This window comes from Hyla sarda, chromosome 1, assembly GCF_029499605.1.
Source record: "Hyla sarda isolate aHylSar1 chromosome 1, aHylSar1.hap1, whole genome shotgun sequence".
In the NCBI taxonomy this organism is placed as follows: Eukaryota; Metazoa; Chordata; class Amphibia; order Anura; family Hylidae; genus Hyla; species Hyla sarda.
This window is the reverse complement of record NC_079189.1, coordinates 80,359,023-80,384,462: the sequence shown is the minus strand read 5'-3', so window position 1 is coordinate 80,384,462 and position 25,440 is coordinate 80,359,023. Positions and strand designations below refer to the sequence as shown.

Sequence of the window (25,440 nt, the reverse complement as noted above, 5' to 3'; positions counted from 1 at the left end):
TTCCTCTGATATGACTATTTGTTGCTGGGTAACACATTCATAATTTCGCAGGCCATATGTGTTAAGTAGATCTGACAGGTTGAGAAAAAGAAAAGTCTGAGTGTAACAGAGTAGCAACTATAATTCATACCCAGGATTTAAGCAAAATATTGTTTGTTAGACTGTAATACGAGAAAGAGGATTTGAGAGTCACTAAAATGTAAAAGCTTTTATTGAAGTGAATCTCAAAGTAATTATTAAGTGCTGTTCTCGGCTTACAGGATACATTTCCTTGCCCTTATTTCACTTTTTCCTCTCGCTCATTCTTTGGTACAGATCAATGACATCCAAGAGACTTTGTCAATTAAACAGGAACAATAATCCATAAAAGGCTGACAAAGACCAAAAAGACCCACAGGACAAGTAAAAACCTGCCGGAGTCTCAGAAATACAAATGCAACACAAGATCTAAGAAGCAGTCATGCCAAACAAAACTTACTCTGAAACTACATGCAATACAGATTCATGACACATGTTTTAAGTTTTACAAATGCCCCCCCTCTCCTTTCCTTTAGTTTAGTTCAATATTCCAGTTTTTTATTATACAAATTTAATAAAAGCTGGTCTTGTTTGGTATTCTCAGTTCCCAGTGGTTTGCACCTGCCAAAATGGTCAAAAGTAGGACAAATAGTGTACCAACGACAAGGTCATCACCACAGAAAAGCTGCTAAGCTACTATATCAGAAATTGATTAAAAAAGTTCATGATAGCTATCCTAGAAAGGGGTCAATGCATACAGAATATCAGAATTATGGAGCTGTTTAGCTACAGATCGGTCAGCTTGCCAATGTAAACCTATGTCCTTTGCCAAAATGTCTTCAATGGGAATAGGAACATTTGAACTTAATCACAGTACAATAAAAGTAAGCCTGTTCTGATGAATCACTTAAAATAAATAATAATCCGGATTCCCAATTGCATATACATCACTTATCTGGTTGACACCTATATAGTATGGGGAGATGGAAAGCTGAATAAAGCAGTGTAGCGCTCCAGACAATGCTCTCCTTGGAGTCCTTTAAACATTTTGACACATACCACCTACAGAAATGTCCACCTGTAGGCCACGTTTCCACATTCAGGTGAATGCAGAAGTCTGAAACCATGCCCCATGTATTCACCAAGCGCCGTACAATGTTGCCGGCATTATCGGCAACGTATGGGGTCTTGGTTTTGGTAGCTTTGTTGCTGACCATGTTCATTCCTTTATGGCCACAGTTGACTCTTCTTCTGATGGCTACTTTCGGCAGGATAATGCACCATGTCACAAAGCTCACATCATCTCAAACTGGTTTCTTAAACATGACAATGAGTTCTCTGTACTGCATAGGCATCCACAGTCCCCAAATCATAATCCAATAGAGCATCTCTGTCATGTGGTGGTGGTGGGGATTTGCATCATTGACAAATCTGATGTATTTGCGTGATGCCATCATGCCCATATGGACCAAAATCTCTGAGGAATGTTTCCAGCACCATGTAAAAATTATAAATGTAAAAATGATGGCAGTTCTGAAGGCAAAGGGGGTCCAACTAGGTACTAGCAAGGTGTACCTAATAAAAAGGCTGGACAGTGTACATGGGGGCACTGTTTCTCTTTATGCAAGATAGAGACATTCCCAATCAGCTACCCCAGACCTCCTTACCTTTAAGAACAGGGTCAAGGAGCCACTATTTTCCTGATTGTTTAGATCCTCAAAGGTAGGGCCACCACTTTTTAGACATTTATAGTGTATCCTATTGATGATGAGGACTATTTTACCAACATTTAGCAACTGTTTTATGCTTTTAGTTGGTTTCTCAAGATTTTTATTTTAAATAATTTCAAGCATTTGAACTTAAGTTTTAGGACTTTATGTAATGTGTTCTTAATAAACTGATGTAATAAAATCATCAAACCTTAGTGCTACATATCAAATTTCCAGCTACATGAAAATGAAATATTATAACTTTGTGTACATTTTTAACTATTGAATTTCTACTGAGATCAGTTTATAATGATTTACAAGTCTTCATTAATTTACACAGTCCCATGAGTCTATTTCATTCCAGCTTACAGTAGATGGCTAGCCTGTCAATGATTTAGAGTTTTACTAAATCTGTCTTCATATATTCATTTTGTAGTTATTCCAGTTTGACAGACAGTATGATAAAAAAAAAAAAAAATAAATACTTTATACGGGTAAAAATTAAGTGCAGTTTTAGAGACACTGTTATTGAAACTACTACATGAAATATAGAATTCCATAATTTGTATTTAGAACATGTGCATGTACTTTAAAAATATAATCACTCTGGCATGTTATGACAAATATAACCAAAAATGCTGGATAGATATATAGATAGACTTCTTCCACACTGCCACTGTGCCCAGTCAAAAACGACGTCCGACAAACTCTTTATTTTTTTTAAATTAGGACCTGCCTTTGTGATCCAGATGCAATGATTGGCCAGGGAACCTGATGTCCGGTCCAAGAAATATAAAGTTATAATGCTTTAAAGCAGAATATGTGTTAAAGATTCCTGGTAATTTTTGAGCCCAAGACTACTGCAATCTGAGGACATAATTAAAGTCCCATGCAAGTCTATGAGATTGCACGTGAGATATGTAGTACAGCTTCAAATACACCCCCCTTCCCAAGAACGATTTATTGTCCTACTAAGCTTAAAGGGGTAATCAGATACTTAATAACTAATCCACTATCCACAGAATAGGTGGTTGACACAGCTCCATGCATGATGCATTGGTTGCTCAGTGCATGAGGAGAGCTGGGGCATTGGGCAGGAGATCACGAGGGGTCCCAGTGGTTCCGACACCCGTTTCTTATCCTGTGGATAGGGGATAAGTTAAGTACCAGAGTACCCCTTTAAGATCTACACAACCTTCTAACTGCACAATTAACTATTGGAAATGTGCAGAAATTGCATTTATTGTAGCCACTGAGCCTAATATGAAGCTAACAATTTCTGTTCAGCAATTCCCTCAGCAATCTCTCATCACAGTGAAAGTTGACACCAACATGTAGATAAGAGAATATCACACCATTCACAATAAGAGATGGACACAGCTCACCTCCTCCCCCTCACTGCACAATGATCTCTGCACAAGTTAGGCCTCTTTCACACTATGAAATAGTTCCGTCACAAGTTCCGTCACAATGTCGGCAAAACCCGGCCTTTACAAAACCCCTGATGGCCGTGACTAAATCGCATTGCAGCCTATGGGGTTTTGTAACTGCCCGTTTGCACCCGTATATGCCCGTAATTAATTGCGGGCGTTATACAGTGACAGGACATCGTGGCAGAAAAATGACTGCATGCAAATCTTTTTCTAAAAGCACACCTTCCTGAGAGACACAGACCACATTGTTTTTGCCCTACTCTGATGACTCATTCTCCCTTTAGTGGGAGGTGTGTGCAGTCTTATCCAATCACACACTGAATCTCTCTCACTCTGCTGCTCAGAGCAGGTGGGTTGGGGCTGCTCTCAGAGCTGGACAGTAGAGCAGAGCTGCAATGGCTGCTGGGAAATGTATTATCTATGAGGCAAGGGGTGGGGAGGAGGGCAAAGAATATTAACCCCTTCACGACGAGCGACGTACATGTACGGCACCGCAAAGTGTCACTTGGCGCGCGGCGACGTACATGTATGTCGCGGGGTTCCGGGAGCGCCGCGTCACCGGTAGTGGTGATCGGGCAGGGATGACTGCTGTTATCTAACACCAGGCATCCCGGCACATCGCCGAGGGGGGTCCTGAGACCCCCTCATGACCGCGATGCGCGCAAATCGCAGGTCAATTCAGACCTGCGATCTGCGCAATTACGGGTCACTGGTGACCCGGTGACCCGGAAAATAAGAGGGATCGGGGGTGTCTGAGACACCCTCGATCCCCCTGAAGGGATAGGCGTTTGGTGGCAGGGGTGCAACCCCTCCTATCCCCGCTATTGGTCGGCCGAGCGACCGACCGATAGCAGACCGGGGGAGGGGGGGTTAAAGTTCGGTTCCCCCGCTTTGCCCACCTATCGGTGTCCGGGCAAAACGGGGGAACCGTCCAGGGAAGGTCGGCGCCGAAGGTCCCTACCTGGATCCCGGATCCCCGTTCGCGATCCTCCCCCACGTGCGGCGGCGGCGGCGGCAGCAATACTTCCGGGTCCTGCTAGGTGAGTTGTTGCCTAGCAACATCCGGAGGGCCACAGTTTACATTGGTCTCTAAACCGTGGCCCTCCAGATGTTGCAAAACTACAACTCCCAGCATGCCCAGACAGCTGTTTGCGATATTTTGAGGGGTTCAGGTTGTAGATGACTAAGTGGTCTCAAACTGTGACAGGACATCGTGGCAGAAAAATGACTGCATGCAAATCTTTTTTTAAAAGCAGGCCCCACCTTTCTGAGAGACACAGACCACATTGTTTTTGCCCTGCTCTGATGACTCATTCTCCCTTTAGTGGGAGGTGTGTGCAGTCTTATCCAATCACACACTGAATCTCTCTCACTCTGCTGCTCAGAGCAGGTGGGTTGGGGCTGCTCTCAGAGCTGGACAGTAGAGCAGAGCTGCAATGGCTGCTGGGAAATGTATTATCTATGAGGCAAGGGGTGCGGAGGAGGGCAAAGAATATTAACCCCTTCACGACGAGCGACGTACATGTACGACACCGCGAAGTGTCACTTGGCGCGCGGCGATGTACATGTACGTCGCGGGGTTCCGGGAGCGCCGCATCACCGATAGCGGTGATCGGGCCGGGATGACTGCTGTTATCTAACAGCAGGCATCCCGGCACATCGCTGAGGGGGGTCCTGAAACCCCCCCCCCCCCATGACCGCGATGCGCGCAAATCGCAGGTCAATTCAGACCTGCAATCTGCGCAATTCTGGGTCATACGGGTCACTGGTAACCCGGTGACCCAGAAAATAAGAGGGATCGGGGGTGTCCGAGACACCCTCGATCCCCCTGAAGGGATAGGCGTTTGGTGGCAGGGGTGCCACCCCTCCTATCCCCGCTATTGGTCGGCCGAGTGACCGACCGATAGCAGACCGGGGGAGGAGGGGTTAAAGTTCGGTTCCCCCGCTTTGCCCACCTATCGGTGTCCGGGCAAAACGGGGGAACCGTCCAGGGAAGGTCGGCGCCGAAGGTCCCTACCTGGATCCCGGATCCCCGTTCGCGATCCTCCCCCACGTGCGGCGGCGGCGGCAGCAATACTTCCGGGTCCTGCTAGGTGAGTTGTTGCCTAGCAACATCCGGAGGGCCACAGTTTACATTGGTCTCTAAACCGTGGCCCTCCAGATGTTGCAAAACTACAACTCCCAGCATGCCCAGACAGCTGTTTGCGATATTTTGAGGGGTTCAGGTTGTAGATGACTAAGTGGTCTCAAACTGTGACAGGACATCGTGGCAGAAAAATGACTGCATGCAAATCTTTTTCTAAAAGCAGGCCCCACCTTTCTGAGAGACACAGACCACATTGTTTTTGCCCTGCTCTGATGACTCATTCTCCCTTTAGTGGGAGGTGTGTGCAGTCTTATCCAATCACACACTGAATCTCTCTCACTCTGCTGCTCAGAGCAGGTGGGTTGGGGCTGCTCTCAGAGCTGGACAGTAGAGCAGAGCTGCAATGGCTGCTGGGAAATGTATTATCTATGAGGCAAGGGGTGCGGAGGAGGGCAAAGAATATTAACCCCTTCACGACGAGCGACGTACAGGTACGACACCGCGAAGTGTCACTTGGCGCGCGGCGATGTACATGTACGTCGCGGGGTTCCGGGAGCGCCGCATCACCGATAGTGGTGATCGGGCCGGGATGACTGCTGTTATCTAACAGCAGGCATCCCGGCACATCGCCGAGGGGGGTCCTGAAACCCCCCCCCCCCCATGACCGCGATGCGCGCAAATCGCAGGTCAATTCAGACCTGCAATCTGCGCAATTCTGGGTCATACGGGTCACTGGTAACCCGGTGACCCGGAAAATAAGAGGGATCGGGGGTGTCCGAGACACCCTCGATCCCCCTGAAGGGATAGGCGTTTGGTGGCAGGGGTGCCAACCCTCCTTTCCCCGCTATTGGTCGGCCGAGCGACCGACCGATAGCAGACCGGGGGAGGGGGGTTAAAGTTCGGTTCCCCCGCTTTGCCCACCTATCGATGTCCGGGCAAAACGGGGGAACCGTCCAGGGAAGGTCGGCGCCGAAGGTCCCTACCTGGATCCCGGATCCCTGTTCGCGATCCTCCCCCACGTGCGGCGGCGGCGGCAGCAATACTTCCGGGTCCTGCTAGGTGAGTTGTTGCCTAGCAACATCCGGAGGGCCACAGTTTACAGTGGTCTCTAAACCGTGGCCCTCCAGATGTTGCAAAACTACAACTCCCAGCATGCCCAGACAGCTGTTTGCTGTGTGGGCATGCTGGGACTTGTAGTTTTGCAATATTTAGAGGGGTTCAGGTTGTAGATGACTAAGTGGTCTCAAACTGTAGCCCTCCAGATGTTGCAAAACAACAACTCTCAGCATGCCCAGACAGCAGTTTGCTGTCTGGGCATGCTGCGAGTTGTAGTTTTGCAACATCTGGAGGGCCACAGTTTTGAGACCACTGGACAGTGATTTACAACTTGAACCCCTCTAAATCTTGCAAAACTACAACTCCCAGCATTCAGGAACAGCATAAGGCTGTCTTGGCATGCTGGGAGTTGTACTTGCATGCCTCCAGCCATTGCATAACTACATCTCCCAGCATGCCCTTCCGCAATCAGTACATGCTGGGAGTTGTAGTTTTGCAACAGCTGGAGGCACACTGGTTGGAAAATACTGAGTTAGGTCATAGAACCTAACTCAAGGTTTTCCAGCCAGTGTGCCTCCAGCTGTTGCAAAACTACAACTCCCAGCATGCATGGTCTGTCAGTGCATGCTGGGAGTTGTAGTTTTGACCCCCCTCCCGTGTGAATGTACAGGCTACATTCACACTGGCGGCAGATTACAGTAAGTTCCCCGCTACAAATTTGAGCTGCGGGAAATTTTTCGCCGCAGCTCAAACTCCTAGCGGGAGACTCAGTGTAATCCGCCGCCAGTGTGAATGTAACCTAAAAACACTACACTACACTAACATAAAATAAAGAGTAAAACACTACATATACACACGTACACGGCACCACCCCCCTTCCCCAATAAAAATGAAAAACGTATTGTATGGCAGTGTTTCTAAGATGGAGCCTCCAGCTGTTGCAAAACAAAAACTCCCAGCATTTCTGGACAGCAATTGACTGTCCAAGCATGCTGGGAGTTTAGCAACAGCTGGAGGCACCCTGTTTGGGAATCACTGGCATAGAATACCCCTATGTCCAATCCTATGCAAGTCCCTAATTCAGGCCTCAAATGCGCATGGTGCTCTCACTTTGGAGCCCTGTCGTATTTCAAGGCAACAGAATAGGGTCACATATGGGGTATCGCCGTACTCGGGAGAAATTGCCTAACACATTTTGGGGGGCTTTTTCTCCTTTTACCCCTTATGGAAAGGAACAGTTGGGGTCTACACCAGCATGTTAGTGTAAAAAAATTATTTTTACACTAACATGCTGGTGTTGCCCTATACTATTCATTTTCACAAGAGGTAAAAGGGAAAAACGCCCCCAAAATTTGTAACGCAATTTCTCCCGAGTACGGAGATACCCCATATGTGGGCGCAAAGTGCTCTGGGGGCGCACAACAAGGCCCAGAAGGGAGAGTGCGCCATGTACATTTGAGGTGATTTGCACAGGGGTGGCTAATTGTTACAGCGGTTCTGACAAACGGAAAAAAAAACACACCCACATGTGACCCCATTTTGGAAACTACACACCTCACGGAATGTAATAAGGGGTGCAGTGAGAATTTACACCCCACAGGTGTCTGACGGATCTTTGGAACAGTGGTCCGTGAAAATGAAAAATGTTGCACAGCCCACTGTTCCAAAGATCTGTCAGACACCAGTGGGGGGTAAATGCTCACTGTACCCCTCATTACATTCTGTGAGGGGTCTAGTTCCCAAAATGGTATGCCATGTGGGGGTTATTTTGCTGTTCTGGCACCATAGGGGCTTCCTAAATGTGACATGCCCCCCGAGCAAAATTTGCTCTCAAAAAGCCAAATATGACGCCTTCTCTTCTGAGCATTGTAGTTCGCCCGCAGTGCACTTCAGGTCCACTTATGGGGTACCTCCATACTCAGAAGAGATGGGGTTACAAATTTTGTGGGGTCTTTTCTGCTATTAACCCTTTAAAAAATGTGAAATTTGGGGGGAAACCAACATTTTAGTGATTTTTTTTTTTTTTTTTTTACATATGCAAAAGTCGTGAAACACCTGTGGGGTATTAAGGCTCACTTTATTCCTTGTTATGTGTTTTTTTTGCTGTTCTGGCACCATAGGGGCTTCCTAAATGCGACATGCCCCCCAAAAACCATTTCAGAAAAACGTACTCTCTAAAATCCCCTTGTCGCTCCTTCGCTTCTGAGCCCTCTACTGCGCCCGCCGAACACTTTACATAGACATATGAGGTGTGTCCTTACTCGAGAGAAATTGGGCTACAAATATAAGTATACATTTTCTCCTTTTACCCCTTGTAAAAATTCAAAAATTGGGTCTACAAGAACATGCAAGTGTAAAAAATGAAGATTTTGAATTTTCTCCTTCACTTTGCTGCTTTTCCTGTGAAACACCTAAAGGGTTAAAACATTTACTGAATGTCATTTTGAATACTTTGGGGGTGCAGTTTTTATAATGGGGTCATTTATGGGGTATTTCTAATATGAAGACCCTTCAAATCCACTTCAAACCTGAACTGGTCCCTGAAAAATTGCGAGTTTGAAAATTTTGTGAAAAATTGGAAAATTGCTGCTGAACTTTGAAGCCCTCTGATGTCTTCCAAAAGTAAAAACATGTCAATTTTATGATGCAATCATAAAGTAGACATATTGTATATGTGAATCCAAAAAAAAATTTATTTGGAATATCCATTTTCCTTACAAGCAGAGAGCTTCAAAGTTAGAAAAATGCAACATTTTTAATTTTTTCATCAAATTTTGGGATTTTTCACCAAGAAAGGATGCAAGTTCCTACAAAAATTTACCACTTTGTTAAAGTAGAATATGTCACGAAAAAACAATCTCAGAATCAGAATGATAACTAAAAGCATTCCAGAGTTATTAATGTTTAAAGTGACAGTGGTCAGATTTGCAAAAAAGGGCTTCGTCCTAAAGGTGAAAATGGGCTCCATCCTTAAGGGATTAAGCAACCAGAGAAGACAACAAGGGCCACAGGAGCCATACATTTCAGACAGGATGGTTTACAGGGAACGTATCCAGGTAGTGGGGTGGTTTTGGAGCTTTTTGCATAAGTATACTTCCATGGAGTACTTATGTAATTGCTGATTTGGTCCTTAAACATTCAGAGATACCACTATTTTTATTTTACTGCCCAAAAAAAAAAAAATCTAATGTTTTTGTTACCTCTTGCAGGATGTGATTTCAGCACAAGAAATGACTAAAATTTCACATCCAGCCCATTACCATTCATCATTTTAAAGCACAAATGATGTTTCCAATATAAGTCTTAAATATCTTGCAATTTGATCTCTTGCCAGCAAATTATCACTGAGAAAATAAGGTCTTATGTAAATGGAGCAATTGTGTTTGCATTTAGAAGTGTAACGGCAATTACCATACCCTGTTAATGGCACATGGACAATTGTAGACGTCCATGGTCGTTTACAGGTTAACGAACAATGCCTGTTAAGTGTGGTTTAATCCCTTAAGTCATGAGGTCACCTTCAATTATTCCTTTCTGTTATACAAAGTATATAAATAATTTTTTTGTTGGAGTAGAATTTATACATTTAGTACACTTGTGGTTGGTTTACATCTAGAGTAGAGTGTGCCACTTGTATGAATAATAAGGACAGGGGTGTGCCTGGCCAGCCATGAAGGATATCCTAAAGAAAGGGGGCAAAATACATCAGTTAGGTAATGCATGAATTAATGGTTAAGCATAACCTATGTCATATGAACCCAAGATAACAGACAAAATGCTCCAGTTAACAGCCGGCAGTTGGAATATGGAACAGAGCGATAACAGTGCCCTAACTTACTTAACATAAAAGTGATAACTGACAAAGAGAAGCCCCTACCCAGAAGCTGGCTCAGCTGTTAGGGAGCCGAAGCCAAGATGGAACTCTGGATGTACCACTTGGCACTACTGAACCCATATCACCTACCAGGATGGTAATACCAAGGTGCGCATGGATAAAGGTAACCCAAGTGACTGAGATAGGAAATGTTGGAGAAGTGCTAGACAGACAGAAGGTACAATGAGTTGGTTAGATTGAGAATTGGCCAAAACACAGATGTCAGTAGGTATTTAGATAGGTAGTGCCAGAAGAGGGAAATAGATGTTGAAAATTAGCAAAGTGTCGCGTACTACACAAAAGTAATCCTGTTGAACCATGTCATACATAAAGTGACAACAACGGAAAGACCCGCAAAGACAAAACATGAAAGTATATAACATACTTAACCTGAGGTTTTGGTGTACCAGTAAGGCAGTATCCTCATACTTGCAGGCATAAAGAAGATTATTACTGCTGCGCCCTGAGGCTTTTTGCTAAAGAAAATACACATGACCAGCAGGTTGCAAAGACCGATAAGGGCAAATTTCCCAACAGGTACATGTGTGACAAGACATGAACATACAACAAGGGGCCCAAAAGCTGTGCCCACACCAAAGAACTTAACACTAAAAAATTTACAACTAAGACCACAATCAGACGGATAGTAATAAACATAAGAGGAAGATAGAGATGAAAACAACATGAGGCTTGTGGACTCGTGCAATCTGCCTCGGGCAGAATCGTATGTAACACAGAACGGAAACAACATGAGGCTCATGGATTGTCAAGCAATCTACCTCTCACAGGGGCGTATGTAACGTACAAAAACAAATGACGACCAGAGGCTCATGAATTAATGATACAATTTGCCCCAAACAAGAATGTTTGTAATGTACAAAGGAATGACAATGATATGAGGCTCTAGGATTGTCAGGCAGCCCATCTCTCATGGGAGCATGTGACATATGAAAGGCCTGTAAAGTGATGACTTAAAGCTTGCCTGGAATGGTGAGGTCAAACTGACTGTAACAAGGCATGTGTAATGACCAGAAAGGAAACTATAAAGATGAGGTTTTACGGATTGTTGACAGCAATCAGCCTCCAACCACAACGAACGTATAGAGCTAAGAGGTAAAACAATCTGGTCATAGAATAATACCTGCTTGGGTATCCTAGGAATGTTGCCAACTATAATGACATTTACCATACCTGACCTGCCTACAAGAACAATGTGATGCTATAACAGCCTAATATACCCGTCCTTAGCACATGAAAATGTGAGTGTAATACTATGACCACAACCTAAAATGCTTGACTAGCGTACATAACGTAAGCATAACGTGACAGAGCTGAAAGAAAGAACGGGACAATAAACTATGACCCGTACACTGTACGGAACTGTGTGCATATTACCCTGTAGGGAAAAGTATGTATGTCACACTGTAGGGAATCGTACATATGTCACACTGTATGGAACTGTATGTATCATATGTATGTCACACTGTAAGGAACTGTATGCATAGTACCCTGTAGGGAATAGTGTATAGGTCACACTGTAGGTAACCGTATGTATCGTATGTATGTCACACTGTAGGTAATTGTATGCATTGTATGTATGTCACACTGTAGGGAGTCGTAAGCATGTCACACTGTAGAGAAATGTAAACGTTGAAGCATGGTATATCACTTGAAGTAACGTAAGCACTGTATAACATCTCCAGTAACATCAAGGCACAGTATATGAGTTTATAGTAATGTAAGCTTTGAATAACACTAATGTTCAGCATAACAGCTAAATTAACCACTAATACACTGTTTATATAAGCAACAGTAACAAACACACATTACCAGCAATAGTAACATAGACCTATGAGTCAGCTTAAATAACGTTAAATGCCCAGTATATCCACTACAGTAACATAAGCCCCAAGTAAAATTAATGTACCGTATATCAGTTATGCTCAATGTGACACCTCCAGAAAGGTATACAGAATTTTATGCATAATGTGCCTGCTATAGGAAAATTTGCGTAGTGTGAACTTTATGGGGTAAAATGACTCATGTTCAATGAGAAACATAAGAGTAACATGACAGCACTGAACATGAAAAACGTGACCATAAGCCATGAAGACAATACTGTAAGAAACATATGTGGGTCACATTGTTGAAGGAAGATGCATGCATGTTACAATGCTAGGGAAGCATATGCATGTACACTGAGTAGGAACCTATGTAATACACTGTGTTGAACACAAGCTCGGTATATTGTGTGGAACATAAGCATGGAACACTTTGTGGAAGGTAAGCATTGTATACTGTGTGGGACATTAGCGTGGAACACTATATGAAAAGTAGGCATGGTATACTGTGTGGGACATAAGCATGGAACATGATGTGGAAGTTAAGTGTGGTATACTGCGGGACATAAGTATGGAACACTATAAGGAAGGTAAGTGTGGTATACTGTGGGACATAAGCATGGAACACTATGTGAAAGGAAAGTGGGGAATACTGTGTGGGACATAAGCATGGAACACTATGTGGAAGGTAAGTGTGATATACTGTGTGGGACATAAGCATGGAACACTATGTGAAAAGAAAGCGTGGTATACTGTGTGGGACATAAGCATGGAACACTATGTGAAAGGAAAGCGTGGTATACTGTGTGGGACATAATCATGGAACACCATGTGGAAGGTAAGCGTGGTATTCTGTGTGGGACATAAGAATGGAACACTATGTGGAAGGTTAGCGTGGTATACTGTGTGGGACATAAGCATGGAACACTATATGGAAGGTTAGCGTGGTATACTGTGTGGGACATAAGCATGGAACACTATATGGAAGGTAAGCATGGTATACTGTGTGGGAACGTATGGCAGTATGCGGTTTTGCTTGTTATCTGCTATTGCAACTGAGTGGAACAACAATCATGATGCAGTTGAGTAGAATGTAGCCGTGACACAGGAAGCTAAGTGATGTCAGCTCATTATCTGCTATTGCAACTTAGTGGAAACGCAATCATGATGCAGTTGAGTAGAATGTAGCCGTGACACAGGAAGCTAAGTGATGTCAGTACCCTGGATGAAATGAATATGTGTTATCTCGTATGAATCGTATGCATGATAAACGCAGGGAAGCATAGGAGTGTATGGTAACGTAACACAGAACGCTGTAAGGAAACATAAGTGTGGCATATTGTGAAACGAAAATGGGGAATACAGTGTGGCAATGTCAGAAAGGACATCCTATCACACCTGATCTTCAACATGTACAAATGTAAAAGCAATGCCATGATAACAGCCTGACATACTTGAAATGAGAACCATGAGAGTAATACTGTGACAACTTGAAATACCTGACCTGCATACATTAATGAAAGCCTAATGGGACAAAGCTAAAAACAAGACAAATGTGACAATAAGCATGAAAACATCCACTGACATAGCAGATGGGCACACAATATATTATATGGTGACATAACCCGTACGTGACTATGTGTATGTAATAATAAAGTATACAAGTTATATGATTGGTGACATAAAACAGTATAATAGAGAAAAATGGTGTATCTGCGATAAGTGACATAACCACGGTGAAGAAAAACAATATAATGACAGCAACTTACATGGTATGTCTACGTGGTATACATATAACAGTGACATAAACACAGTAAATAAATTCACTGGTGATGTATAACAGTACAATGAATGATGACAACTTATACAGTGGGGATCAAAAGTTTGGGCACCTCAGGTAAAAATTTGTATTAATGTGCATGAAGAAGCCAATGGAAGATGGAAACATCTCCAAAAGGCATCAAATTACAGATTAGACATTCTTATAATATGTCAACAAAAGTTAGATTTTATTGCCATCATTTACACCTTCAAAATAACAAAAAACAAAGAAATGGCGTCTGCAAAAGTTTGGGCACCCTGCAGAATTTATAGCATGCACTGCCCCCTTTGCAAAGTTGAGACCTGCCAGTGTCATGGATTGTTCTCAGTCATCATCTGGGAAGACCAGGTGATGTCAATCTCAAAGATTTTAAATGCCCAGACTCATCTGACCTTGCCCCAACAATCAGCACCATGGGTTCTTCTAAGCAGTTGTCTAGAAATCTGAAACTGAAAATAGTTGACGCTCTTAAATCTGGAGAAGGCTATAAGAAGATAGCAAAATGTTTTCAGATGTCAATATCCTCTGTTCGGAATGTAATTAAGAAATGGCAGTCATCAGGAACAGTAGAAGTTAAAGCAAGATCTGGAAGACCAAGAAAATATCAGACAGAACAGCTCGCAGGATTGTGAGAAAAACTATTCAAAACCTATGTTTGACTGCACAATCCCTCGAGAAAGATCTGGCAGACACTGAAGTTGTGGTACACTATAAAGAGATACTTGTACAAAGATGGTCTTCATGGAAGAGTCATCAGAAGAAAACCTCTTCTACGTCCTCACCACAAAAATCTGCTTTCGAACTTTGCAAATGAACATATAGACAAGCCTGATGCATTTTGGAAACAAGTTCTGTGGACCGATGAGGTTAAAATTAAATTTTTTGGCCGGAATGAGCAAAGGTACATTTGGAGAAGAAGGGGAACAGAATTTAATGAAAAGAACCTCTGTCCAACTGTTAAGCACGGGGGTGGATCAATCATGCTTTGGGGTTGTATTGCAGCCAGTGGCACAGGGAACATCTCACAAGTAGAAGGAAAAATGGATTGAATAAAAGGTCAGCAAATTTTGGATGCTAACTGGATGGCTTCTACAAATGGATAGTGATCCTAAACACATCTCAAAATCCACGGGGGATTACATCAAGAGGTGTAAACTGAATGTTTTGCCATGGCCTTCACAATCTGCTGACCTCAACATAATTGAAAATCTATGGATAGACCTTAAAAGAGCAGTGCGTGACAGACAGCCCAGAAATCTCAAAGAACTGGAAGACTTTTGTAAGGAAGAATGGGCAAAGATACCTCAAACATGAATTCAAAGACTTTTGGCTGGCTACAAAAAGCGTTTACAAGCTGTGATACTTGCCAAAGGGGGCAGTACAATATATTAACTTTGCAGGGTGCCCAAACTTTTGCAGATGCCATTTTTTTGTTTTCTGTTATTTTGAAAGTGTAAATGATGGAAATAAAATCTTATTTTTGTTGACATATTATAAGCATGTCTAATCTGTAATGTGATGCCTTTTGCAGATTTTTCCATCTTTCCTTGGCTTCTTTATCCACATTAATACAAATTTTTACCTGGGGTGCCCAAACTCTTGATCCCCACTGTACATGGCCTATAAATGGATGACATGCTGTCTGAGATAGAGCTCTGTCCTGGGCGGCAGTATGAAAGAGCGTACAGATGCGGGGACACAGCAGAAGATTCTCCAGTGAGGGGACAGTATTGAGAGCGGCATTGTTTTCCTGGTCTGAGCCCAGGAGATTTTTCCCACTGCTGCTTGCTTTAACCCTAGGGAGGGTTCAAATTCTGCTTTAAAATTCCGGTGCAACAAAATCCCATTGCAAGAATTTATCCAGATAAAGATTTCTCAGTGTGAACCTAGCCTAATGGTATGTTCACACTGAGGAAGGTTAACAAGGAATTTTGCTGTGGAATTTCCTCAGGGACAAGTCATTTTGAATGACTTGTCCCTGAGGAAATTCCACAGCAAAATTCCTGCTGAAATAAGCACCATGTCTGCTGAAATAAGCACCATGCCATTGACAGCTCTATTCCTCATTGTGTGAAATAAGCATCTTAACTCCCTTTCAGTGGGAGGGTGCTGGAATCTGCACAGAATTTCCAGGAGGAAAATTCTGTGCAGAATTTTTTTAGTGTGAATGGGGCCTTAGTCTGAGGCAGAGAGAGTGAGTTTTTCCATCCTCTGCTGCCTCCTTTCCAACAGCGGGAGTAAAAAAAAAAAATAAAAAAAAAAAAAAAAAGAACACTGAAGGATACATACTGATCTACTCTACTTAAAAAAATAGTCTTTCTGCAGGCATTAGAATAACACCTGATTAAGAAGGGATCAAAATAAACACAACCTACTGTATATACCCAACTGAAGAATTATAAGACAATTTCTTTATAAAAAATGCCAAAACTTATTGAAATACCAACCCATTACAAGGATTAAGAATAACAAACAACAGGGAAATAAGTATGTCACCACAGGCAACACCTTTTTGAGATAGGAATAAACTTTAAACGGCATCTGTCAGCTCTATACCATGCTCAAAGCTACATATGTGGATGAAAAGCTGATGAAAAGATAAAAAAAATGACACTTGTCTATAAGGTGATGGCTGTTGATGAAGTTATAAAATCACATTGTCCTTTCAAGATCACGTGTCCTAGAGGTGGTGCTAAGCTGCAGCATTCACACTTCCTCCCCTCTCTGCTTGGCTTCCAGCACTGAACCCTGTACATCAATCAGTCAAGGTAATGAGGGGTGGGGGAGGGAGGAGGAGTGCGTGCTGCAGTTCAGCAACACCTCCTTGACACCTGATCTCATAAAAAAAAAAATACCATTAATTCTTTTCCATTAAAAATCCCAGTAATCCTTTTATCTGATGAAAAGTAGACATGTCTGACCAAGCAGGGATGCACAAACACCTTGATGCACATTTCACACTTTTCCTCATTTGTGGCATTCATTTTGAAATATGCTGAGCATAGAGGAAGTTTAAGGAAAAACATCTCTGTAACCTCCAATTTCCATGTATTTGTATTAATCATGTGGGATGTCATTTTCTTTTTCAATATTTTTATACAATATTTTAGTTTTGCAATTACAAATTGTATTTTATACAAATTAATTTATTATCTAATATTAGGACCAATGTAGCACATACCCCAACAATACTTTCTCGGAAGAATTGCTTAAGAATAATTTTCCTGTACTTCATAAAGATATAATTTTCATATGTTATCTCCTTTTTGTTTAATTTAGACAGGACTATCTCGCGACACATTCAATCAGGTAATCTGAAATACAAAGAGGACTCATCAAAACTGCTTTCAGGAAATAAATTTCAAGAAAAATACATTGTATTGAGGGAGAGGAAGCTTCTTATCTACAAAGACATAAAGGTAACAGAGATTCAATATTTTGGTTTGTGATTGCAGAATACTACAGTATATTCATTTGTGAGCCTCCATTCTAAAACAAAATGTCTATGATGTTCACTTTTTATAAACCAAAAAAAACTTGTAAATTAAAGTTCTTGATATTTCAGTAATATATTTCATATTTTAGTAAATATTTCAATTTTTTTTTAAACAAAAAATCCATAGCATGTGTTAACTATGTTTAGATGGGTCCAATCCCCTTTTTTAATTAGCAGGGGTAGTCATCTGCATGCAACAAGGTAGAAGGGGAAAATATGCTGGGCCTTACTGAAACATGATGCTTGCTAATGGTAGGGGAGGTAACATATAAAAAAATAAGAAATAGTAGCAAATATCATACAGAAAGTGTACATAAATGTGAAGTTTTGCAAATTTCAAAAATACTTTGTCTCTATTTTCTTGATTTTGGTTTACTGTCAGTGAATGCAAAATGCAAAAATTTTTCCATTAAAGCAAACCCATACGTAGTTGTCTGCTTTAAAGGGGTACTCCAGTGGAAAATAATTTAGTTTTTAAATCAACTGTTGTCAGAAAGTTGAAAATATTTTTTAATTATTTCTGTTAAAAAAAATCTTAATCCTTTCAGTACTTTTCAGCTGCTGAATACTACAGAGGAAGTTGAGCTGCTCTTTTCGGTCTTACCACAGTGCTCTCTGCTGACACATCTGTCTGTGTCAGGAACTGTCCACAGTAGGTGCAAATCCTAACAGCAAACCTCTCCTGCTCCAGACAGTTCCTGACATGGACAGAGGTGTCAGCAGAGAAGGATTAAGATTTTTTAATAGAAGTAATTTACAAATCTGTTTAACTTTCTGGCACCAGTTGATTTAAAAAAAATAGTTTTCCACTGGAGTACCCCTTTAAGATGAGCAATAAATACAGCTATATCCTTTCTAGGCAGTGGCCAACATCAGCTGCATTGAAAGGGTTTCTCCAGGGAAAAATAATTGATGGCTTATCTATAGTATAGGCAATAAATAGATGATTGGCTGGGTGCCCATCACCTGGCATCCCCACCAATCAGCTGTTAGGCACTACGCAGCACTTGGATGCAAATGATCAGAGCTGGAACCCATGGTGCCAAACATTTTGTAGTGGTGGCACTGGCTAACTGCAGCACAGCTGAAATTAATATAAGTGCTATATTATTTAATTGCACCATCTTGTAGTATATGCAACTTTTATTGTTTGATTATTTTTAAGCTGTTTACTAGGGGAGGCAGGAGCAATGGTTGACCATAGCTTTACAGGCACGTTTGGAAAGGCAGGGTCATGCAAAGTGGAAGGGAATATGTATGTGCAGAAGTGACATCAAGTGATGTCATCATGTAGATCAAGTGAAATCATCAAGTAGATCAAGTGAGAGATCAGAAGAACATCTGGCAGCAGGGTTAATGGCCCTGATTGTGAAACAAACCCTAAAAAGGGAAGTGGTTGTCTGGAAAAAAAAAAAGGGATGTGCTCTCAAAATCTGACTCCTCATTTTTTTATTGTTTTATTTTTTGATAGATGTTAAACTGGAGAACATTTCCAAAGGTACTTGAATTCCAAACATGCCTTTTCACAAGCTTTTGATAGTAAAGAGGAATTATTAGTTTTCCAACCATTAGGGGGTCATTTTAGGGAATGTGTCAACATAAAATTATCTATTTATTTAAATGTTTTTTTAGAATGTTTGCTGTTTTTGTTTCTAATTTGCAGCACTCTTTTCAGCAATGTCCTCCTTAATACAGGAAGGATTACAGTAAAAGGTCACACCAGTATACAGATCAGAAGAGATCAGGCCATTCACAATAGTGTCACAAAATAGGACAAGAAAGCTCTCCCATAGAAATCAATAGGGACATCGCCAGGACATGGGGCTTGCTGCAGAGCATATTTTTACAGTAAATATTGGGCAGAACATTCAGTCCGTTGTCTCATGTACTGAAATGAAATTAAATAAATTAACAATCAGAATACAGAAACAAGAGACACATAACATGTTTCAATATCTTGCTCTATTCAATGAAAAAAACAACAACTAGGTGGTACTTTCATCTTAATATTATTTGACTTATTTGCTAAGCAGCTCCAATAACCATGTGTTTGCATGGCAAGCCATATAATGAGGGTGGCATCAAAACCTTTTTTTTTATTTTTACATACAAGCAAATTAAATATTTATTATAAGAAAATATGCTATTTATTTCCTTTCCTTGAATCATTACTGAAGTATAGGGATTTTGTCTGTGAACCTAAACTAATATATTACATTTTTTTCACACATTCCATACATAATATTTTAATGCTCTCTGCTGATGAAACAATTCTTCTTATTCTCTTACATACTATATGTAAAAACTTTAGGAATAGGAATGCATTTATTTTAAGTAATATACTTAATATGTATACACTTGCACATCCTATGGCAATACTTCAGAACATACACATCAACCAGCATGTGCATTATATAGCCTCAACTGATATTAAATGGAGGGACTATATGGGCAGTATCAGTTTGTATAGAACTTTTGAGAAAATAATCTGCTGACATACAAGGAGATTGAAGGAGGTTGGAGTTGGTAAGTAAGTGGTCAGTAGTTATCTAGCTCATGATTCTTCTGTAAATCCCTTTTGTTGAATAGAATTAATTGCTATTATTAATTTATTTATACTCCTTTTATATTCTCATAAATCTGCAAGAGAAAATGCAGTAAATTATAAGGTTTACCATAAAACTTACGTTATTTTATTAGACAGGCAATCCACAATTTCAGGTAATTTATTATTTTATGATGTTCGTTTTCAGAGTTTAAAAACTCAGCTAAAAACTGAAGGAGCATGATATCCTGAATACCACTGTAGTAGCTTAATTCTAGCAATTGATAAGAAACTTCATCTCCCAGACTTGTGCAGAAAATGTAGGACCAGTTTGCTGACAGCATTAAACCAGATTACACCCTTTATGTTTCCAGTGCAGATGTAAATATTTGTTTCCTCTTACCTTTCCATAAATTGAGCCAATACCTAGGATTCCTGTTTCTTCTGATTCAAGTTCAGAACGTAATGGAAAAATACTTACAAAACCAAAGACAAGCTGCCATTCACATTGCAACCACAAAGCAGTAACATATAGACACAAAGGGGAACAATGTAGGTGGAAAATGTTTGCCACATTTTTGTGTAACTTTTGGCAGGCATCTATGCCATTTGTGCCACCAGAGGGTATGTTTGTTGGAAAAGTGGAAATGGTTTGCATGGCAAATTTTTTGGTACAAGATTTATCATCTGTGACTTTGGAAAAGCAATTTTTTATTGTGCAATTTTTATTCTAATTTGTGCAATTATAACTGCAATTTGTAACACAATTTGGAAAATAATGGTAGAATTGCAGGGTAGTGCTGGTACCGCTAATTAAACACCCTGTGTGAACACAGCCTCATAGGAGGATTCATCTGAAACATCATTCTGTAAGTTTGGTAACATGTTCTCACTGGTTGGAGCCATTGGGGCTGCAGTAGTTTCCAAACTTCAGCCTGGTGCTTCAAAACCATTCCCAGTTTCCAAAGCCTTCGTCCCATAGTAACTTTCCATGAAACTGGCAAAACAATCTCGTAACTGTGCTTGTTTTTCACTTTCTCCATGGAAAGTGTAGCATGCATGCAAGGTGCATAGTTTTGTGCTTCAAACGGCAATGCTGCACTTTACTGTCAGCTGGTTTTTAAAGGGGAACTCCGCCCCTAGACATCTTATCCCCTATTCAAAGGATAGGGGATAAGATGTCAGATCACCGGGGTACCGCTGCTGGGGACCCCTGGGATCTCTGCTTCGGCACCCCGCTATCATTACTGCACAGCGACGCTCGCTCTGTGCGTAATAACCGGTGATACAGGGCCCCGCCCCCTCGTGATGTCACGGCACACCCCTTTAATGCAAGTCTATGGGAGGGGGCGTGATGGCCACTGTGCCCCCTCCCATAGACTTGTATTGAGGGGGCGGGCCGTGACATCCCGAGGGGGAGGAGCCGTGACATAACAATGCCCTGGCCCCTGTATTGCCCGTCATTACGCACAGAGCAAGTTTGCTCTGTGCAGTAATGATAGCGGGGTGCTGCAGCCGAGATCCCGGGGGTCCCCGGGAGCAGGACCCCAGTGATCTGACATCTTATCCCCTATCCTTTGGATAGGGGATAAAATGCTAGGGGCGGAGTACCCCGTTAATACAAGGTGTATGCCTCATATTAAATTCTGGATTGCTGTAAGACACTGAAAATGTGCAAAATAAATGTTGCACCAAAACCCTGCAGGAAGTTAAGGTCCCCCATAAAGGATAGTCATATCCCAAGATAATATTGTGAAATTGTTTTTGTGTTTTTTCATAGCTGGTCATCTCCAACTCTAATTAAGATTTGTCTAATTACATGACAATTATCAGACATGTCTCATAGACAACAATGGCACTGTTTCGGGTAAAAAGACATACTTTATTTCTAATGTTGTACCAGCTCTTTAGGAAACACATGATCACAAAACATTGCCATATGATTTTTTGAGACCCATAGAATGCAGAAATTAAATATTATAATGTTATCTTTGTATGTTATTTAGAGCATCAAGCCAGATAAAGAGCTACCTGTGGTGCCTTGCAAGGTTTACATAGGAATAAGGAAGAAACTGAAACCACCAACAAGGTTTGTTTAGAGGATAATTTCTAGCAAATGAAAAACAGAAATATTTGGTCTAACATAAAATGGATATTCTGTAGAAGAAAAACAAATATTTTAAAATCAACTGGTGGCTAAAAGTTATAGAAATTTGTAAATTGCCACTGTTTTTAAATTCATGCTTTCTAGTACTTATTGGCCATTGTGTTCCCCAGAGGAAGTCATCTTCGATATGATTCAACAAATGATTATTCTGTACACTTTTATTTATATAGGTAGCAAATATTTTAAAACCTTAGTTTAGTAAAATACCTTTTCTCCCAGTTTTTTTACCATCTTTATGATTTTGTTTATCTGCCAGAGAATAAAGACATTCTCATTCACATCAAAAGCAATAAAGTTTGCCACAAATATTTTTCTTTAATAATATATATATAAAAATATTTCTAATATTATGCTAATGCTATTGGTATTTACAAATGTTATGGAAAAGTTAGTGTCCATTTCAGTAAAATTATAGTGTTAATGATCCTGTACAGTAAACATCATAAATGTAAAAAAAAAATACCAAAGTCCAAAATTGCTGATTTTTGGTCACATCACATCCCATGAAAAATGAAATGAAAAGTGATCAGAAATTAACATTTATGCAATAATGTAAACAATGAAAACTATAGACACAGAACTTATACTAAAAAATAAGAAAGTTAATGGACTCAGAATAGGGCAGTTTTAAACAATTTTAGTATAGTAACAGAAAATCTGTTAATGATGGGTATGGTTTTCTTTGCTTTGGCCCACAAAATAAAGAGAGCATGATAGTTTACCATAAAGTGCACTGCATAAAACAATATACACTATATGGTAAAATGAAAGGTATCATTACAAAGTACAATTAGTTGAACAAAAAACAAGCATATTGATGAAAACAAATATGAGTTATGGCTCTTAAAAGAAGGGAAGGAAACAAAAAAAAAAATTAATAATAAGCTGTGTCCTCAAGGCCAAAATGGGCTGTGTCCTTAAAAGGTTAACCCTTTGAAAACACGGTAATTCTTCCTTTTTGCATTTTCATTTTTCCTTCCTCGCCTTTCAATAGCCATAACTCTTTTAATTTTTCACCTACAGACCCATATGAGGGCTTGTTTTATGTATATATTTTTTATGTTTACGCCATCCATGAAGCAGTTTCAGTAACATTATATTTTGTTAGTTCTGACGTTTCCGGACATGGCAAAAATAAACTTATATGTTTTGGTTTATTTTTGTTTGCATTATTTTATTTGAAGAATAGGAAATGGGTGATGATTACAATTTATTGACACTTTTTAAAACAATGTTATTCACAATTTTTTACACCTCATAAGGAACTATTACATACAATATTTTGATTGCAAACACTGTTCAATACTGTGCTGTAGCACAGCAATGATCAGTGTTAAAAACGCTCTGCTTGTCAAGCTTGCATAAGCAAGCTGGGGAAGCAAAGACGACATCGGACAGCACGAGGCAGGTATGGACCCCACAATTTTTACCACTTTAGATGCCACAACTTTGATCACATAATCTTAGCATCAAAGGGTTAATGCCAGACATTGGTGATGTTCTTGTAGCACTGAATATTTTATTTCAACATATTTTTCAGGTTTGGCTTGACGATTTGTCTGGAAAAACATCAATGGTAAGAATAAATTTTTATAATATATTGACCTTTCTATTACATATAATTCTCACATAAAGTACTTTAAAAGGAAATCTGTCAGCTCTATATAATTCTCAGATCTGCAAACGTAGATGGATAGCTGAAAAGGAAATAGAACTAATGATACTTGTCTCTTAACTGATATTTGTAAAAAAGGTGGTGTTGCACTGCAGCATGCACGCCTCCTTTCTCCACCACCCCTTCTTGCTTGTCTTTCAGCACTGAACACTGTACATCAATCAGTTAAGTTAGGAAGGAATGGTGGAGGCATGCATGCTGCAACTCAGCCTTCTTAACCCCTAAAGGGGTATTCCGACCCTAATACATGTTATCCCCTATCCAAACGTACAGCCACAAGGGGGCAGATTTGTGACGTCACAATACTCCGGCCCTGTGGGCATCACACTACCCATTTGGAGCCTCCAGCATTGTGGAAAGCTCACAAAGGTGGGTGCGCAATGACAGATTGCGGGGGTCCCAGCGGCAGGACCCTCGCGATCAGACATCTTACCCCCCAGAGTACCCCTTTAAGCTTAGAGAGTTATATGGAATTTAGTATTTTTTTTCCACCTACACTGTTGATTATGCAGGATAAATAACATTATTTTTCAATAGTTTAAACAATTACGCAGCAGAGACACCAAATATGTTTAAATTGTTTGGGAGGGAAATTAGAAAATGTATAAAAATAATTATTATGAGGGGTGTGTTTATATTTTTTAAAACATTTTAAACATTTATTTTACAATAATTTAGTCCCCCAAGTGGATTTGTATTAGCAATCATTATAGTATTACACTGATTCATTAGGTTGGTACTCTATTGCTAAAGCCTGCCATAGGTCTTTTTCTCTCAACTCCTGAGCCCCCTGTATACCTTCTTAACTACCCCATGACATACAGGTATATCAAGAGGCGCTAAGGTGGTTAAATAAGTTTACCCAGACAGAGGACAAAGTAATATGCTAAACCAAGTATGAGAGCGTTACCCCCAGTCTTCCTTTATTTATATCAAAAAGCATTAGGAGGGCACAATACAATTCCTATTCTAGATAAGGCAGTTGTGCTAGCTAAGCAATTTGCATTTAATACACGATTAGCTCATGATTGTACTACATGCCTTTAAAATGATTTTAACCCTATAATCTTGGTTACTATTTCAAGTGCATACAACAAATTTATGCTCATGGTTGACTAGTAAATTATAATTATTTATAATTATAATTGAAACCAGCATGGATATACTTGTATACATAGGAAGTGATGATGTTCATGTACAATACTGTAAAGCACATCATATTCTACAATTGATAAATATCACTTTGAAGCAAATACTAGTGCCTTTCCGTTATCGGATTAAATGTGCAAGCAGATGAGCAAGTTGATCTTTGATCTGTTCAAAAATGAGTTTAGAAAATGTTTAAGGAGAAGAGAGATAAGGGCTGAAGACAGAGCCCACAGGCTCCTTCTCTAATGGGACAGGGCAGAGTTGATAACACCATGGCCCTAATTTACTCTTAATTTAATAGTGAAGTGTAGTTTTCTTTGTGGGTTTTAATTCCCTATAATTTTTTTCCTTGGTATTTACTAAGATTTCCCTACATTTTGCACTTTTCCCTACATTTTGCTTTTTTACACAAGATCTGATCGTTAGGGTTTTCGTCAGCTCAAATCCACAACATTTTCTGTGAAAACCTAAGTAAATATGTTGGGTTTTTGTGAAAATATGAGGTCACTCCCCTTTTCGGTGACCATACAAACTTTTCTCAATGGTGACACCTCTTTTTAGGGTTTTCT

At 40.5% G+C, this 25,440-nt stretch overlaps 1 protein-coding gene across 5 annotated transcripts in view; it reads left to right on the top strand.

Annotated features, from left to right (window-relative positions):
* The window catches only part of ARAP2 (ArfGAP with RhoGAP domain, ankyrin repeat and PH domain 2), a 416,250-nt gene that overhangs the window by 352,537 nt on the left and 38,273 nt on the right, over positions 1-25,440 (top strand). For 4 of the 5 annotated variants that reach the window (XM_056556214.1, XM_056556235.1, XM_056556204.1 and 1 more), the window contains 3 exons: positions 17,119-17,258; positions 21,887-21,969; positions 23,588-23,623. In XM_056556214.1, the coding sequence (XP_056412189.1) occupies positions 17,119-17,258; positions 21,887-21,969; positions 23,588-23,623 (259 nt within the window). Of the gene's footprint in view, positions 1-315; positions 413-17,118; positions 17,259-21,886; positions 21,970-23,587; positions 23,624-25,440 lie in introns of those variants that run through there. The other variant, XM_056556244.1, reaches the window with a different exon arrangement.